Here is a 17,597-nt window from a genome sequence, read left to right as displayed (position 1 = left end):
GAGTCGGATTCGAGAGGAAGGAGGAGGGACTTAAGGCGGAAGGAGGGCGTGTTCAGGAACTCTGAGCCGGTTTCAGGGCAGTTGCTCAAGGAAGCAAGCTTGCCCACGGGGAGATTCTGCTGGGTGGGTCTGGTGAAGACCTTGGGGGCAGGTGTTGGCAAAGCCAATGAGTCACGTGAGAGCTGAGCTCTCACCAGTTCTCTCCAGCAAGGACCTTAATTCGCCTTTGCCTGGAGGCTACTCCTAAAGTTGCCCTAGCCTGTGCCTGGTGTGGACATGACTTATGAGCAACCAGCACTCCCCTCCAGACCCTAACACCTACTACCTGATTTTGCTTGTGCCTCATGTGACTGTGTGAACACCCTCCCTCACGTGACTTCAGGATACCTGCAAACCCCAGAAAAGGGGACGAGTCAGCGGGGAACCCACAGACACAGCACCTGGGGCGACCTCAGCAGGTGGAGCTGGAAGAAACTAGCGAGCGATCAAACTCCCGCTCCTTTGCCTACAGATGCTCTATGTGCTGGCTCAGTAGGTAACCCATTGCACCTATGAACCTCCTAAAAGGATGGACACAAGGCTGTGGAACTCCACAGTAGCCAGCTTCCCTTGTGATGTTGCTGTTGACGGCAGTAATGATTTTTTCCTTCCACTTGGAGAAGCAATATAGTGCCACAGTTAAGAAAAAGAACCCTGAAGCCAGTCTGCATGGCTTTGAATCCCAGCCCCTCTCCCTACTAGCTGTGAAGCCTTGGATAAGCCTTCATGCCTCACTTAACCTCTCCATGCCTCACTTTCCTCATCCATAAAATGTAGATAATAATAGAGCTGTTGCGACAACTAAATGAGTAATTACGAATAGATTCTTAGAGTGACTGGCACAAACAAGCATAATGTGTGAGTTTGTCATATAGTGGCCAGGACAAAGCCCTGTGACACTTAGTTCTTATGACTGCTATTTATAACTTTTCCCTTGGGTTCTTAGAAAACTTTAGACTGCAAACTATATGGCATTTATAAAGGCCTATATATAAATGTCCTATAAATGTCATACAGATATTTCCAGAATATGAAACAGACAGCAAGCTTTGGGCTGAATATTTACCTCCAAATATTCTATCCAACTTAAGACATTTTAATTAAAAAAGTGTTTACTAAGTGCTCTACAAAACATGTGAAAGCTAATGCCTGGCTATAAGAAATAAGCGCTCTGGTAATAATTGCAAAACCTGCAGCTTTATGCTCTAGAGTTTAATTATCCATCTGATCTCTCCACTTTTAAAATAGCCAGTGATTACAAAAAAGGAATTGCACGACTGGATTTCAAAGCTGATATCTTCACTTATTAGACCAGGAAGAGGAGACGGTAGCCAGCATAAAAGCAAAGCAACCTGTTTTGATTAAAGTGGGATTTGCGTGTTTCTTGTGAGTGTAAAATTGCCCACAAGCACAAGCACAAGCACATGTATTTACTGAATGTTTACCATATGGCAGATTGTCCCACCTAACAATATTCACAGTTATCTTAGTTCACAAAATTTGTGTATATACACATACAAATTAAAAGAGTGAAGAATTTATCTCAGTGCTCTATATAAAACATGAAAAAATCAGAATAATGGTTATACTTTGCAAGCCTGTATTTTTTTTATATTTGTAAACTCACCTCTTATGTGGCCCCAATTTGGGGGTCATTTGCACATCCATCATGTCCTTGAGCTTCTTTGATTTGAAGCCACAGAAAAGATCCCATCCTTTGTTAACGTAGTTTCTCATCTCAATATTTACTCTTTACTTGCCCGTGTCTATCACTGTGTTGATAAGGATTTTTCATTTCACTCACTATTCACCTTAGCTAAAGCCATTTCTCCTCACCAGTGCAGTGGAGAGCTTTAAACAGTTCAACCTTACATCCGTGAAAGGAAGAATCTCTTCCTGTGGGTTAATTAAATAAAACACTACTCTTATACTTAAAAGATTATGAACATCATAGTTATTTTTGAGTTTTAGGCAAAGTGAAATACATCAAATTAACTCTGGAAATGAAGTTTAGAGTGACCAATGAGAATTACAAAATATTTATTTTATTAAATTATCCAAGCATACTCCTCTGTTAAATAAATAACTCTTAAAAACCCCTGAATCGTTTCAGTGTAAATAACTTTAAGATACAAATGGGGGTTCAAAGATGTATCTATACAAATGACAGATCCGTGTTTATTCTTCATTTCTTGTTCTTTTAAATAACATAGCCCTCTGCAAACCTACTGGGTCACCTTTGAATATTTGTCAAGGGTCAGGTCAGTACATGTTTGAAATACCTCAGTTGAAGTTGGAAGTAGTTGTCTGACTAATTGAATTGCAATACTTAAAGCTAGAATTGCTATTAAGAATGAAATGCCATTAATCTTATATGAAGAACTAACTTTTTTTAAAATTTTAAGTAATTTTCTACTTGCCTTTGGGGAAAACTTCACACAGTCATCTACGTTCAGTTTCTAATAAGGCTCTCAGAGACAATTACAAGCTGTTTCCCAGATGCTTTAAAATTTAAAAAAGCACACACACGACAAAGGAGTCCAAAGGGCTATTTTGCCTTTGGAGTCATTAGGCAGGTCTCTCACACAAGTGTGGTCATGGATTTTAAGTGGGAAGAAAATCAGTACATTTTTCTGAATTTGAATTCCTACCTGTACTCTAAGTTCCTAAAGAGAGGAAAGTGTCATGAAAATTACTTGAAATTCAGGCTGAGGATAAAGATCCACTTGAAGAAATGCAGTTCCTTGGATTAGCTGCTTTCTAATACCACCAACTTACTTTGTTTATAGTAGTGATAACAATACACATTCATCAATGTTCCTTATGTAAGAGCACCATCAAATCCACTTAACATTAGATTTTCAACATTTCCTTCTCTCTGTTAATAACTTGTCAATCCAATACCTTGTTTATCTACACAAATATGGTACGTATAAACAATGACTGCAGGCAAACATTCCAGGATTGTGTGCCTTAGGAAAGATGAATAAATCAACATGTGGGCTCACAAAACAAACTGAATGACTGACTGCTTGCTTGTTTTTTTTTTAATTAGATGTCTCATAAAAGAACTGATGTGGGCAGAGGCAACTGTAAAACTACAACGACATAATAGGCCCTGATTGAGCAATCAACTCACTTGTGATGTTGGAAACAGTATGTTTCATCTGGATACCCAGTTATCATCCAGAATTTTAATAACATAACTAAACTGGGCTAAAAATTGTACTTGATCCGTATTGGCAGAGGCTATTTGAGCCTCCAGGCAGTGAAACCAGTGCTCTGGGATTCCGGTCCTATGGTTCTATCATATAAATTAACTGTCATGGACATTATTTTCTATGTAGGAAGAGATGATAAAAGGCTGAGGTTCATCACACCGGGTCATGGAAATGTACCATATCTGGCAGCCCAGCACATACCAGCTCAGAAAAATGCCATGCCTACAATAGTTGCATCTATTATAAATTCAGAGGAGTGGGACAGAAGGTTCTGGATTAATAAATCCCTAAAAATATACATTTTGTCGACAACCTCAAACTGTTTAGGAATCCAAATCACCTGGGAGAAAAATGAGTGAATTTTAGCAGAAACTAAGGCCAAAGAAAGAAATGAAGTTTATTTCTCCTCCATAATATTCTCATGGTCTAACTCAGGAGCAGAGTCCAGAGGCAGTAATCTCCACCAAGCCAGCACAGGCAAGATTTAGAACCTATAGCATCTATTCCTCAATGTTACCCCTTGGTCGACCCCATACCTGACAGAAGAAAGATATGGGAAGATTCTCTTGGTTGTGGCCCCATGATTTCCTAGTGAAAACTTCTGCAATCTCCATTTATAATTTCCATCCTCCACGTCTATTGACTAGCAATTATACACCATTTATATAGAATATGCAAAACAAGAGAACTAAAAAAAGGAAATCACCTTTTTGAAAGATACATATGTGAACAAAGTTCATGAAAATTTTCTCCCCAAACATTGCAGTGGATTTTCTGAGAGTTCAGGTTTCTTTGATCAGCAATCACTAAACCTCAAATGTTGTGTTGATGAAGAAAATCTAGAAATAATCCAGCTAGAAAACTGGGCAATAAAATGGACACAGTCCCTACTAGAACATACAGAAATATTAACATACACAGAATCGGTCAAGAACACTTATTAAGCACATTCTGGAAAGATACATTGACAGCTCTAAGCAGAGATGTCATAATCCTTAATCTCAAGTAATTTCTAATATAAGAGTCAGGACCATTGCAAACAGGCACAGTTATTAAATGACTCAAGGGTATCAGTTTCCTAGTTATAAAAATTTGAGAAATTCAAGATGCTTGATGGTTCGATGTCAGGCAAGCAGTTTGAGCTAATGTGAAAAGATCGTGAAGATGGTAAGATCAGACTGAAACCCTAAAGGAAAGGAGGTAACTGTGGTGAAAATTAGTAAATTCGTTGGGAATAGGAGAAAGTAGGAACGTGGCATTGGTGACAAGCGCAAGCTGACGTTCCAATCTGACCAACGACACCTCCCCCTTCTCCAGGCCACCTGTGTGCCCAGCCACGTGTGTAGGGGACCTGTGGCCCATCACCAAGCCTGTGCGTCAGCTGGGGTCTGCATCAGTGTGCAGGAAGGGGCACCTTTTTTCTAATTTATCTGCCACTTGTCATTTGTCTACCTGAAGTGGGCTCCTTTTTTGTGGCCCAAAGACCCAGTATGTGACAGTGGTAGCCTAGTTTGAGAGCTCAGTCATTCATGTACTGATTATTGCAACTGACTCTTAGCTAATTTCCTCTGCCTCAAATTTCTCTTTTTCTACTATTTGACTTACTTCCTTAAATACTACTTTGTGCCATCTTTGATCAAGAACTGATAGTGGCTTTAATTGCTCTTACATGAGATCTAGTATTTCACCAAGTTATCACTTAGTTGAGCCTACCTCCTTCTATATTAATCCATAACTCAGAATCTCTGTACCAACCTAGTCATTTGAGTGCAATCACCCATGCACAACTCCCCTGCCCCACCCCGTGCATACTGTTTACATCCCTGGACTCTGTTTTGTCCCTTTGCTCTGCTCTGATCATCAAAGCTGTATCTGAAACTTGATGGTTCAGCGGTCATGGCTCATGGGCCCAGCCGCTCTGCGGTATGTGGGATCTTCCTGGACCGGGGCATGAACCCGTGTCCCCTGCATCGGCAGGCGGACTCTCAACCACTGCACCACCAGGGAAGCCCTATACTTCTTAATATAGTTAAAAACTAGTCTTCTCCAGAAACTTTCTGAGGGACTGATTTCATTTCTCTGATCCTTATTATTTTTATAATTAATAAACTCAGTTGAACAATTGTAGTTTGCACATCATTAAATTAATATTAAAAGACTTCACAAATTATTTTGGTAGAACTTAAAATACTTTTCTCATAAGTAATGAAAATCCAGAGGATATTAAGGGCCAAAAATAATTTTGGTCACTGTCAGTATGCATGCATTTTTCCCCTGTTCCTGGCCCCTGCGGTCTAGACAACATTCAAATTCAGAAAACTCAGTCTGGAACCATTTTACACTACTACCCAGGTCTTGAGTGCAAACAGGGGGAGTCAAGTATTTCTTTTCATTCAGCAAAGAAAGTCAATAGTAAATTTGTGTTCAGCTCATGCTTCTGCCACTTTCTCCCTCTGTTCAAAATAAGTCAAGGCCTGGATATACAATGTATTGGTTGACATCTTATCATCTTTTCAGTGGCCTCTCAGTACCTGGTACTTGTCTGAAGATGAACACAGGCAGGCAAAATCAGGGAAAGAACGTGTGTGTGTGTGTGTGTGTGTGTGTGCGCGCGCGCGCGTGTGTGTGTGTAGAATACGATAGTCCTGAAAATCTTGCTTTTGGATCCCGTAAAATAAGTTGATGGGAGCTAACAAAAGGATGCACAGCGGTTTATAAAATCTGTGTCACAATCACCTTTCCCTTGATAGTTGAAATAAATTAAATCAGCTCTACATCTTATACCTGTCTCTCTGCTTTAATCCCTACATTGATTTTTTTTTTTTTTTTTTTTTCGGTACGCGGGCCTCTCACTGCTGTGGCCTTTCCCGTTGTGGAGCACAGGCTCCGGACGCACAGGCTCAGCGGCCATGGCTCACGGGCCTAGCCGCTCCGCGGCATGTGGGATCTTCCCGGACCGGGGCACGAACCCGTGTCCCCTGCATCGGCAGGCGGACTCTCAACCACTGCGCCACCAGGGAAACCCCCTACATTGATTTTTGACCAAACAGCTTCAGAACTTGAAATAATCGAATCACATCAGGGAAACACAAGTGATCTATTTTTGCTTTCCATCTGATTTTTTATCTTCAATCTTTACTTATAATTATTTTAAAAAGGAATTAAACCAAAACATACAGTAAACAGCTGTCATCTTCTATCAAATATAACTTTTTACTAATGGGCCGAGTTGATATTCTTTCAACCTGTCAGTTGAATGTCAAAAAGCCATTTTTCAAGAATTCAAAACACTTGAACACTAACAATGCTGACCATTACACTGTCACCTTCATTTTGGACACTGTTTATAGCTTATGTACAAGGAAAAGAAACAGCTTTGTGCAAGGAACTTAGCCATGTTTGCGTAACTGAAAGACATTTTTATTAATTAGTAAGAGTTAAATAATTATACCTCCAAGAATCCATTTTCTCTATGATTTAAGGTGTTTTTAATAGCTTTTTCAACATATAATGGACAAGATTTTATTTCAGAAGTGTTTGAAAATGGTTCTTTATGACATTTTCTGAATAGAACTTTTTTTTGCCTTGGTCTCTGAGAGAAGATTAGCGACTACCTTTATTCTTTCTTTTTTTCTGGCCAGGTTTTAAAAACACTTCTATAATGCAAGAGTATTTTTTTTTAAAGGTGAGAAATATTTTCTCGATGTCTCTGAAGGAATGGAGGCAACATGAAGAACCTCTTAATATCTCTCCCCAAAATATTCCATCAACCCTCTTTTTCATCAAGTTCTAAGCTCCCTCTGTCATTAAGAGGAGTAGAGAAAGCTTTGATGCTGTGAGAGGTGACTATGTACAAAAGCTGCTAACCTCTGGCAAAGGGCCTCCTTAGCACACACAGCTGCTACAGTGGCAGCAGTGGAGGCTGCTCTACGTACAAAACCTCCTCTTCTTCCTTCCTGATGCAGGAGGGAATCTCAGCCTGCGGTATAAGCAGAGTCTATGAACAGGCAGCCACATCCTAGGAAGCCTTGGCTCTAAAAGTCTACACACAGGCCAAGGCACATGAGTTGGCTAGAAGCATATGGAAGAAAGGCAGAAGGAAAGATGGATGGATGGGTAGATGGACAGATGGAAGGATGGAAGGAAGGAAGGAAGGGAGGAAGGAAAAGAGGGAGGGAAGAAGAGGGTGAGAGTAAAGTGAAATAAAATTTCTGTCATCAGTAGATATAGATTATTTTCTCTGATAGGTCCCTCTGCAGTGAGAAAACTTGCCTGGAAGCAGAGCTGGCAGTCTGAGACAGACTTCCTCCCACTCCACTGGAATGCGGGTCTACACAGGCCTCTCTGTGTCTGCCCATCAGTCGCTGAAATACCACTTCTCCTTACACTCACACAGGTTTTGTGGAGCCTGAAGCTTACACAATTTAGGGCTTCATCATGACACAGGAGACAAATAACTAATACAAAGTAAGTACCGGGCCTTGGAAAGAGCCAGCTCAGGTGAGAGGCCCTGAAGGTCAGTTTCAAAGCTTCAAGGCCAGTCTGTTCCTGCTCCCAGCTCTGGAAAAAACTGAGGGAACCAAAGCTCTGATCTGGCAAAGTAGCAACCACATTGTTAAACAGTTATTACCCTTTACTCAACACTGATTCAGCAAATACCAATCTAACACCTTATTATTACTGAGGATACACGAGGATTATAAAACCTAGTTACCACCATCAAAAAGTTTTAAAGTAATTGGAAAATTAAAAATTATACAGCTGAAAAAAAAAAGAAATTATACAGCTGAAACTTATAGGCTGTTGATACCATGTAGTTTTCAGACTGACTGAATCTTTCTTTTTAATTTTAGGAAAGTGGCAGATCAAAAAAATGGGAAACATCTATTATTGTTAAATCTGTGATTGATGGATTAGCAAGATAAACATTAACATTCGATAACTGACAACTTACCAAATTCAATCATTAAAGATATTTTGAATAATAAAGTCATGAAAAGGACAAAATAAACCAATCCACAGTGGCTGGCTTTTTCCATTTTTGACACATTAAGGCATCTGTCACCTACTCACCATCGGTTACGATCAGTTTCGTCACGAAGGTTTCAGTTTCTCCTGTGCTGGCTTTGAAGCCACAGCGGTAGAGTCCTGAGTCAGAGGTCATAATGTGGGGCATGGTGATGAAGGCCCTCCTCATTCCCTGGGTGCAGTTGCTCAGTATCTGTCTTGGGTACTTTGAAGTATAACTTCTTGCTTGGGACAAGTTGCAGCTAGTTAAGAGGTCAATCTGATGGGGCTGGATCTTCTCCCATGTAACTTCCTGTAGCAGCCATTTCATTTGAGGCTGGCAGGTGAGTGTGACATTTTTTCCAGGTTCTGAGACTGTCTGGCTATTGGATGGCACAGCTGTCTCAAAACTGTCTGAAAAGAAGAAGCAAATGATTATACTTCAGTCCTCGAATTGTTGGATGCTAAGGCGGAAGCCACCCAGAAAGTTCTATCAAAATGGTTGGTGATGGAGAGGAGACCTTCAAGATGGAGAAAGAGTAAGATGTGGAGATCACCTTCCTCCCAACAAATACATCAGAAATACGTCTACATGTGGAACAGCTCCTACAGAACACCTACTGAACGCTGGTAGAAGACCTCAGACCTCCCAAAAGGCAAGAAACTCCCTACGTACCTGGGTAGGGCAAAATAAGAAAGAAAAAACAGAGACAAGAGAATAGGGACGGGACCTGCACCAGTGGGAGGGAGCCGTGAAGGAGGAAAGGTTTCCACACACCAGAAGCCCCTTCGCGGGTGGAGACTGCGGGTGGCAGAGGGGAATCTTCGGAGCCACAAAGGAGAGCACAGCCACAGGGGTGCAGAGGGCACAGTGGAGAGATTCCCGCACAGAGGATCGGTGCCGACCAGCACTCACCAGCCCGAGAGGCTTGTCTGCTCACCCGCCGGGGCGGGCGGGGGCTGGGAGCTGAGGCTCGGGCTTCGGTTGGATCCCAGGGAGAGGACTGGGGTTGGCGGCGTGAACACAGCCTGAAGGGGGCTAGTGCACCATGGCTAGCCGGGAGGGAGTCCGGGAAAAGGTCTGGACCTGCCTAAGAGGTAAGAGACCATTGTTTCGGGGTGCGTGAGGAGACGGGATTCAGAACACCGCCTAAATGAGCTCCAGAGACAGGTGCAAGCCACGGCTATCAGCGTGGACCCCAGAAACGGGCATGAGACGCTAAGGCTGCTGCTGCTGCCACCAAGAAACCTGTGTGCCAGCCCAGGTCACTATCTATATCTCCCCCCCCCGAAGCCTGTGCAGCCCGCCACCACCAGGGTCCCATGATCCAGGGACAACTTCACCAGGAGAACACGCAGCAAGCCTCAGGATGGTGCAACGTTACGTGGTCTGCATTCCATACCCCTCCCTCCCTCTGGCCTGAGTGAGCCACAGCCCCCTAATCAGCTGTTACTTTAACCCCGTCCTGTCTGAGCAAAGAACAGATGCCCTCAGGTGACCTACAGGCAGAGGCGGGGCCAAATCCAAAGCTGAACCCCAGGAGCTGTGTGAACAAAGAAGAGAAAGGGAAATCTCTCCCAGCAGCCTCAGGAGCAGCAGATTAAATCTCCACCATCAACTTGATGTACCCTGCATCTCTGGAATACCTGGATAGATAATGAATCATCCCAAAATTGAGGCGGTGGACTTTGGGAGCAACTGCAGACTTGGGGTTTGCTTTCTGCAACTAATTTGTTTCTGGTTTTATGTTTATCTTAGTTTAGTATTTAGGCCTATTATAATTGGTAGATTTGTTTATTGATTTGGTTGCTCTCTTCCTCCATTTTTTAAATATATAGATATAATATTTTTTTCCTTCTCTTTTTGTGAGTGCGTATATGTATGCTTCTTTGTGCTTTTGTCGGTATAGCTTTGTTTTTACCATTTGTCCTAGGATTCTGTCTGTCTATTTTTTGCTTGTTTGTTTGTTTAGTATAGTTTTTAGCACTTGTATCATTGGTGGATTTCTTTTTTGGTTTCATTGCTCTCTTTTTACTTTCTTTTATTAATTACGTTTTAATAATTATTTTTTATTTTAATAACTTCATTTTATTTTATTTATTTATTTTCTTTCTTTCTTTCTTTTTTTCTCCCTTTTCTCTGAGTCCGGTGGCTGACAGGGTCTTGGTGCTCTGCCCAGGTGTCAGGCCTGTGCCTCTGAGGTGGGAGAGCCGAGTTCAGGACATTGGTCCACCAGAGACCTCCTGGCTCCATGTAACATCAAACAGCGAAAACTCTCCCAGAGATCTCCGTCTCAATGCTAAGACCCAGCTCCACTCAACAACCAGCAAGCTACAGTGCTGGACACCCTAACCAAACAACAAGCAAGATAGGAACACAACCCCACCCATTAGCAGAGAGACTGCCTAAAATCATAACAAGGTCCCAGACCCTCCAAAACACACCACCGGACGTGGTCCTGTCCACCAGAAAGACAAGATCCAGCCTCATCCACCAGAACATAGGCACTAGTCCCCTCCACCAGGAAGCCTACACAACCCAAAGACCCAACCTTAGCCACTGGGGGAAGACACCAAAAACAACAGGAAGTATGAACCTCCAGCCTGTGAAAAGGAGACCCCAAACACAGTAAGTTAAGCAAAATAAGAAGACAGAAAAACACACAGCAGATGAAGGAGCAAGGTAAAAACCCACCAGAGCAAACAAATGAAGAGAAAATAGGCAGTCTACCTGAAAAAGAATTCAAAGTAATGATAGTAAAGACGATCCAAAATCTTGGAAATAGAATGGAGAAAATACAAGAAATGTTTAACAAGGACCTAGAAGAACTAAAGAGCAAACAAACAGTGATGAACAACACAATAAATGAAATTTAAAATTCTCTAGAAGGGATCAATAGCAGAATAACTGACAGAGAAGAACAGATAAGTGACCTGGAAGATAAAATAGTGAAAATAACTACTGCAGAGCAGAATAAAGAAAAAAAAATGAAAAGAATTGAGGACAGTCTCAGAGACCTCAGGGACAACATTAAACACACGAACATTCGATTTAAAGGGGTCCCAGAAGAAGAAGAGGAAAAGAAAGGGACTGAGAAAATATTTGAAGAGATTATAGTTGAAAACTTCCCTAATATGGGAAAGGAAATAGTTAATCAAGTCCAGGAAGCACAGGGAGTCCCAACAGGATAAATCCAAGGAGAAACATGCAAGACACATATTAATCAAACTGTCAAAAATTAAATACAAAGAAGAAATATTAAAAGCAGCAAGGGAAAAACAACAAATAACATACAAGGGAATCCCCATAACATTAACAGTTGATCTTTCAGCAGAAACTCTGCAAGCCAGAAGGGAGTGGCAGGACATATTTAAAGTGATGAAGGGGAAAAACCTACAACCAAGATTACTCTACCCAGCAAGGATCTCATTCAGATATGACAGAGAAATTAAAACCTTTACAAAAAAGCAAAAGCTAAGAGAATTCAGCACCACCAAACCAGCTCTATAACAAATGCTAAAGGAACTTCTCTAGGCAGGAAACACAAGAGAAGGAAAAGATCTACAATAACAAACCCCAAACCACTAAGAAAATGGTAATAGGAACATACATATTGATAATTACCTTAAATGTAAATGGATTAAATGCTCCAACCAAAAGACATAGACTGGCTGAATGGATATAAAAAAAGACCCATATATATGCTGTCTACAAGAGACCCACTTCAGACCTAGGGACACACACAGACTGAAAGTGAGGGGATGGAAGAAGATATTCCACACAAATGGAAATCAAAAGAAAGCTGGAGTAGCAATACTCATATCAGATAAAATAGACTTTAAAATAAAGAATGTTACAAGAAACAAGGAAGGACACTATGTAATGATCAAGGGAGCAATCCAAGAAGAAGATATAACAATTATAAATATACATGCACCCAACATCGGAGCACCTCAATACATAAGGCAACTGCTAACAGCTATACAAGAGGAAATCAACAGTAACACAATAATAGTGGGGGACTTTAACAATTCACTTACACCAATGGAGAGATCATCCAAACAGAAAATTAATAAGGAAACACAAGCTTTAAATGACACAACAGACCAGATAGATTTAATTGATATTTATAGGACATTCGATCCAAAAACAGCAGATTACACTTTCTTCTCAAGTGCGCATGGAACATTCTATAGGAGGGATCACATCTTGGGTCACAAATCAAGCCTCAGTAAATTTAAGAAAAATAAATCATATCAAGCATCTTTTCTAACCATAACACTATGAGATTAGAAATCAATTACAGGGAAAAAAACGTAAAACACAGAAATACATGGAGGCCAAACAATACGTTACTAAATAACCAAGAGATCACTGAAGAAATCAAAGAGGAAGTCAAAAAACACCTAGAGACAAATGACAATGAAAACACAATGATCCAAAACTTTTGAGATGCAGCAAAAGCAGTCCTAAGAGAGAAGTTTATGGCTATACAAGCCTACCTCAAGAAAAAAGAAAAATCTCAAATAAACAATCTAAGGTTACATCTAAAGGAACTAGAGAAAGAAGAACAAACAAAACCCAAAGATAGCAGAAGGAAAGAAATCATAAAGATCAGAGCCGAAATAAATGAAATAGAAACAAAGAAAACAACAGCAAAGATCAATAAAACTAAAAGCTGGTTGTTTGAGAACATAAAAAATGTTGATAAACCATTAGCCAGACTCATCAAGAAAAAGAGGGACAGGACTCAAATCAATAAAATTAGAAACTAAAAAGGAGAAGTTACAACAGACACCACAGAAATACAAAGCATCTTAAGAGACTACTACAAGCAAGTCTATGGCAATAAAATGGACAACCTGGAAGAAATGGACAAGTTCTTAGAAAGGTATAACCCTCCAAGACTAAACCAGGAAGAAAGAGAAAATATGAACAGAACAATCACAAGTAATGAAATTGAAAATGTGATTAAAAATCGTCCAAGAAACAAAATCCAGGACCAGATGGCTTCACAGGTGAATTCTATCAAACATTTAGAGAAGAGTTAACACCCATCATTCTCAAACTCTTCCAAAAAATTTGCAGAGGAAGGAAAACTCCCAATCTCATTCTATGAGGCCCCCATCACCCTGATACCAAAACCAGACAAAGATACTACAAAAAAAGAAAGTTACAGACCAATATCACTGATGAATATAGGTGCAAAATTCCTCAACAAAATAGTAGCAAAAAGAATACAACAACACATTAAACGGATCATACACCATGATCAAGTGGGATTTATCCCAGAGATGTAAGGTTTCTTCAGTATATGCAAATCAATCAATGTGATACACCATATTAACAAACTGGAGAATAAAAACCATACGATCATCTCAGTAGATGCAGAAAAAGCTTTTGACAAAATTCAACACCCTTTTATGATAAAAACTCTCCAGAAAGTGGGCTTAGAGGGTACCTATTTCAACAAAATAAAGGCCATATACGAAAAACACACAGCAAACATCATTCTCAATGGTAAAAATCTTAAAGCATTGTTCTAAGTTCAGGAACAAGACAAGGATGTCCACTCTCACCACTCTTATTCAACATAGTTTTGGAAGTCCTAAGCACAGCAATCAGAGAAGAAAAAGAAATAAAAGGAATCCAAATAGGAAAAGAAGAAGTTAAGCTGTTGCTGTTTACAGATGACATGATGCTATATAGAGAGAATCCTAAAGATGCTACCAGAAAACTATTAGAGGTAATCAATGAATTTGGCAAAGTAGCAGGATGCAAAATTAAGGCACAGAAGTCTCTTGCATTCCTATACACTAATGATGAAAAATCTGAAAGATAAATTAAGGAAACACTCACATTTACCATTGCAACAAGAAGAATAAAATACCTAGGAATAAACCTACCTAAGGAGACAAAAGACCTGTATGCAGAAAACTATAAGACACTGATGAAAGAAAGTAAAAATGATACAGATGGAGAGATATACCATGTTCTTGGATTGGAAGAATCAACATTGTGAAAATGACTATACTACCATAAGCAATCTACAGATTCAATTCAATCCCTATCAAACTACCAATGGCATTTTTCACAGAACTGGAACAAAAAATTTCACAATTTGTATGGAAACACAAAAGACCCCAAATAGCCAAAGCAATCTGGAGAAAGAAAAACAGAGCTGGAGGAATCAGGCTCCTGGACTTCACACTATACAACAAAGCTACAGTAATCAAGACAGTATGGTACTGGCACAAAAACAGAAATATAGATCAGTGGAACAGGATAGAAATCCCAGAGATAAACCAAACACATATGGTCACCTTATTTTTGATAAAGGAGGCAAGAATATACAATGGAGAAAAACACCCTCTTCAATAAGTGGTGCTGGAAAAACTGGACAGCTACATGTAAAAGAATGAAATTAGAACACTCCCTAACACCATAGACAAAAATAAACTCAAAATGGATTAAAGACCTAAATGTAAGGCCAGACACTAGAAAAGTCTTAGCGGAAAACATAGGCAGAACACTCTATGACATAAATCACAGCAAGATCCTTTTTGACCCATCTCCTAGAGAAATGGAAATAAAAACAAAAATAAACAAATGGGACCTAATGAAACTTAAAAGCTTTCACACAGCAAAGGAAAACATAAACAAGATGAAAAGACAACTTTCAGAATGGGAGAAAATATTTGCAAATGAAGCAACTGACAAAGGATTAATCTCCAAAATTTACAAGCTGCTCATACAGCTTACAACCCTATCCAAAAATGAGCAGAAGGCCTAAATAGCCATTTCTCTAAGAAGATATACAGATTGCCAACAAACACATGAAAGGATTCTGAACATCACTAATCATTAGAGAAATGCAAATCAAAACTACAGTGAGGTATCACCTCACACCAGTCAGAATGGCCATCATCAAAAAATCTACAAACAGTAAATGCTGGAGAGGGTGTGGAGAAAAGGGAACCCTCTTGCACTGTTGGTGGGAGTGTAAATTGATACAGCCACTATGGAGAACAGTATGGAGGTTCCTTAACAAACTAAAAATAGAATTACCCTACAACCCAGGAATACCACTCCTGGACAAATACCCTGAGAAAACCATAATTTAAAAAGAGTCATGTACCATAATGTACATTGCAGCTCTATTTACAATAGCTAGGACATGGAAGCAACCTAAGTGTCCATCGACAGATGAATGGATAAAGAAGATGTGGCAAATATATATAATGGAATATTACTTAGCCATAAAAAGAAACAAAATTGAGTTATTTGTAGTGAGGTGGATGGACCTAGAGTCTGTCATACAGAGTGAAGTAAGTCAGAAAGACAAAAACAAATACCGTATGCTAACACATATATATGGAATCTAAATACAAAAAACAAACCAAAAAAAGTGTTCTGAAGAACCTAGGGCAGGACAGGAATAAAGATTCAGACACAGAGAACGGACTTGAGGACACAGGGAGGGGGAAGGGTTAGCTGGGACGAAGTGAGATAGTGGCAGGGACTTATATATACTACCAAATGTAAAATAGATAGCTAGTGGGAGGTAGCCGCGTAACACGGGGAGATCAGCTCGGTGCTTTGTGACCACCTAGAGGGGTGGGATAGGGAGGGTGGGAGGGAGACGCAAGAGGGTGGAGATATGGGGATATATGTGTATGTATAGCTGATTCACTTTGTTATAAAGCAGAAACTAACACACCATTGTAAAGCAATTATACTCCAATAAAGATGTTAAAAAAATTAATTAATTAAAAAAATGATTGGTGATATTATTTCACATAGTTTCACTAATTGTAAATATCTTTATATGACATTTTATGTAAGAAAAAGGCTTTTGAAAGAGGCTAGAACATAAACAGAGAAGAGGATATGACTGTTCACACATATTCCTTCAATTTTTACTCTGTTAACTGTATAATAAGAAACATAATTGAACCCCCTGGAGCTTTTCTTGGTAGTGATCATATCAAGAGGCTGAATTTCACAGTACTATTCTGTGTTAATGCTGGGCTGGTGACTCAAACATTGAGTGTTTAAGTATCAAATATCCAGCTTTTTATCATACCGACTAAGATTTCAATGGTCGTAAAAGAGAGAGAAAATCATTTTCATTGAATATATACATAAACTTATTTTTCAGATATATGAGTTGTCTTATGCAGAGATAGGGTAGGGACCCACATGTGATATGAATTCCTGGATACTAAGAAGGTCAACCAGTATTTTCCTACCTTCCTACCACCACAGCTAGAATACCCAGCACAGAGCACTCAGTAAATATTCACTAGCTAAGTAAGTCAGTAGTTCATATAGTGTGGTCTGAAGACCCCAGGGAGTTTCTGTATCTCCCTCTGAGACCTGCAAAACAAACTTATTTTAATAGTTATATTAAGATTTAATTTACCTTTTTAACTCATCATACAAGAATATATATATATATTCTTAGAAATTCACTCATATAAGAAGATACTGATGTTTTCAGAGGCTCTGATGGCTAATGGGTATGTGTTTATAAATTCTGGTCTTTTCAGTTTTACTTAATTTTAATTTCTAATACAGTAAATATTATGATTATAACACACATAAACAAAAAACTCTTTGGGGTCCTCAATAACTTTAAGAGAGTAAAGGGAAAAAATAATTATAAAATTCATATGGAACCACAAAAGACCACAAATAGCCAAAACAATCTCAGAAAAGAACAAAGCTGGAGGCATCACACTTCATGACCTCAAACTATATTGCAAAGCTCCAATAATTAAAACAGTGTGGTACTGGCATAAAGACATAAATACAGACCAATGAAAGGGACTAGAAAGCCCATAAATAAATCCACACATGCATGGCCAACTGATCTTCAACAAGAGTATCAAGAATACACAATGGGAAAAGGATTGTCTCTTCAACAAATGTAGTTGGAAAAACTGGATATACACTTTGTGAAAGAATGAAATTGGACCATTATCTTATACCATACATAAAAATCAACTCAAAATGGATTAAAGACTTAAACGTAGTATCTGATACTCCAAAACTCCTGAAGAAAACATATTATGACTTTGGCCTTGGCAATGGTCTCCTGGATATGACACCAAAAGCACAGGCAATAGAGCAAAAATAGGCCAGTGGAACTACATCAAACTAAAAGGCTTCTGAACTGCAAAGGAAAAAATCAACAGAGAGAAAAAAACACCTAAAGAACAAGGGAAATATTTGTAAACCTTATATCTGATAAGGGTTAATTTCCAAAATATATAAGGAATTCCTACAGCTCAACAGCAAAATAAACTAATTGCCCAATTTAAAAA

At 39.4% G+C, this 17,597-nt stretch overlaps 1 protein-coding gene across 4 annotated transcripts in view; it reads right to left on the bottom strand.

The window, feature by feature from the left end:
* Positions 1-17,597, bottom strand: part of CD226 (CD226 molecule) — a 101,996-nt gene that overhangs the window by 16,794 nt on the left and 67,605 nt on the right. For all 4 annotated transcript variants that reach the window (XM_029220754.1, XM_029220763.1, XM_029220746.1 and 1 more), the window contains one exon: positions 8,334-8,681. In XM_029220754.1, the coding sequence (XP_029076587.1) occupies positions 8,334-8,681 (348 nt within the window). The remainder of the gene's footprint in view (positions 1-8,333; positions 8,682-17,597) is intronic.

This window comes from Monodon monoceros, unplaced genomic scaffold (genome assembly GCF_005190385.1).
Source record: "Monodon monoceros isolate NGI ecotype Baffin Bay Population unplaced genomic scaffold, NGI_Narwhal_1 Super_Scaffold_1, whole genome shotgun sequence".
NCBI lineage: Eukaryota > Metazoa > Chordata > Mammalia > Artiodactyla > Monodontidae > Monodon > Monodon monoceros.
Note: the sequence above shows the minus strand (reverse complement) of the source record. Positions and strands in the feature narration are given on the sequence as shown.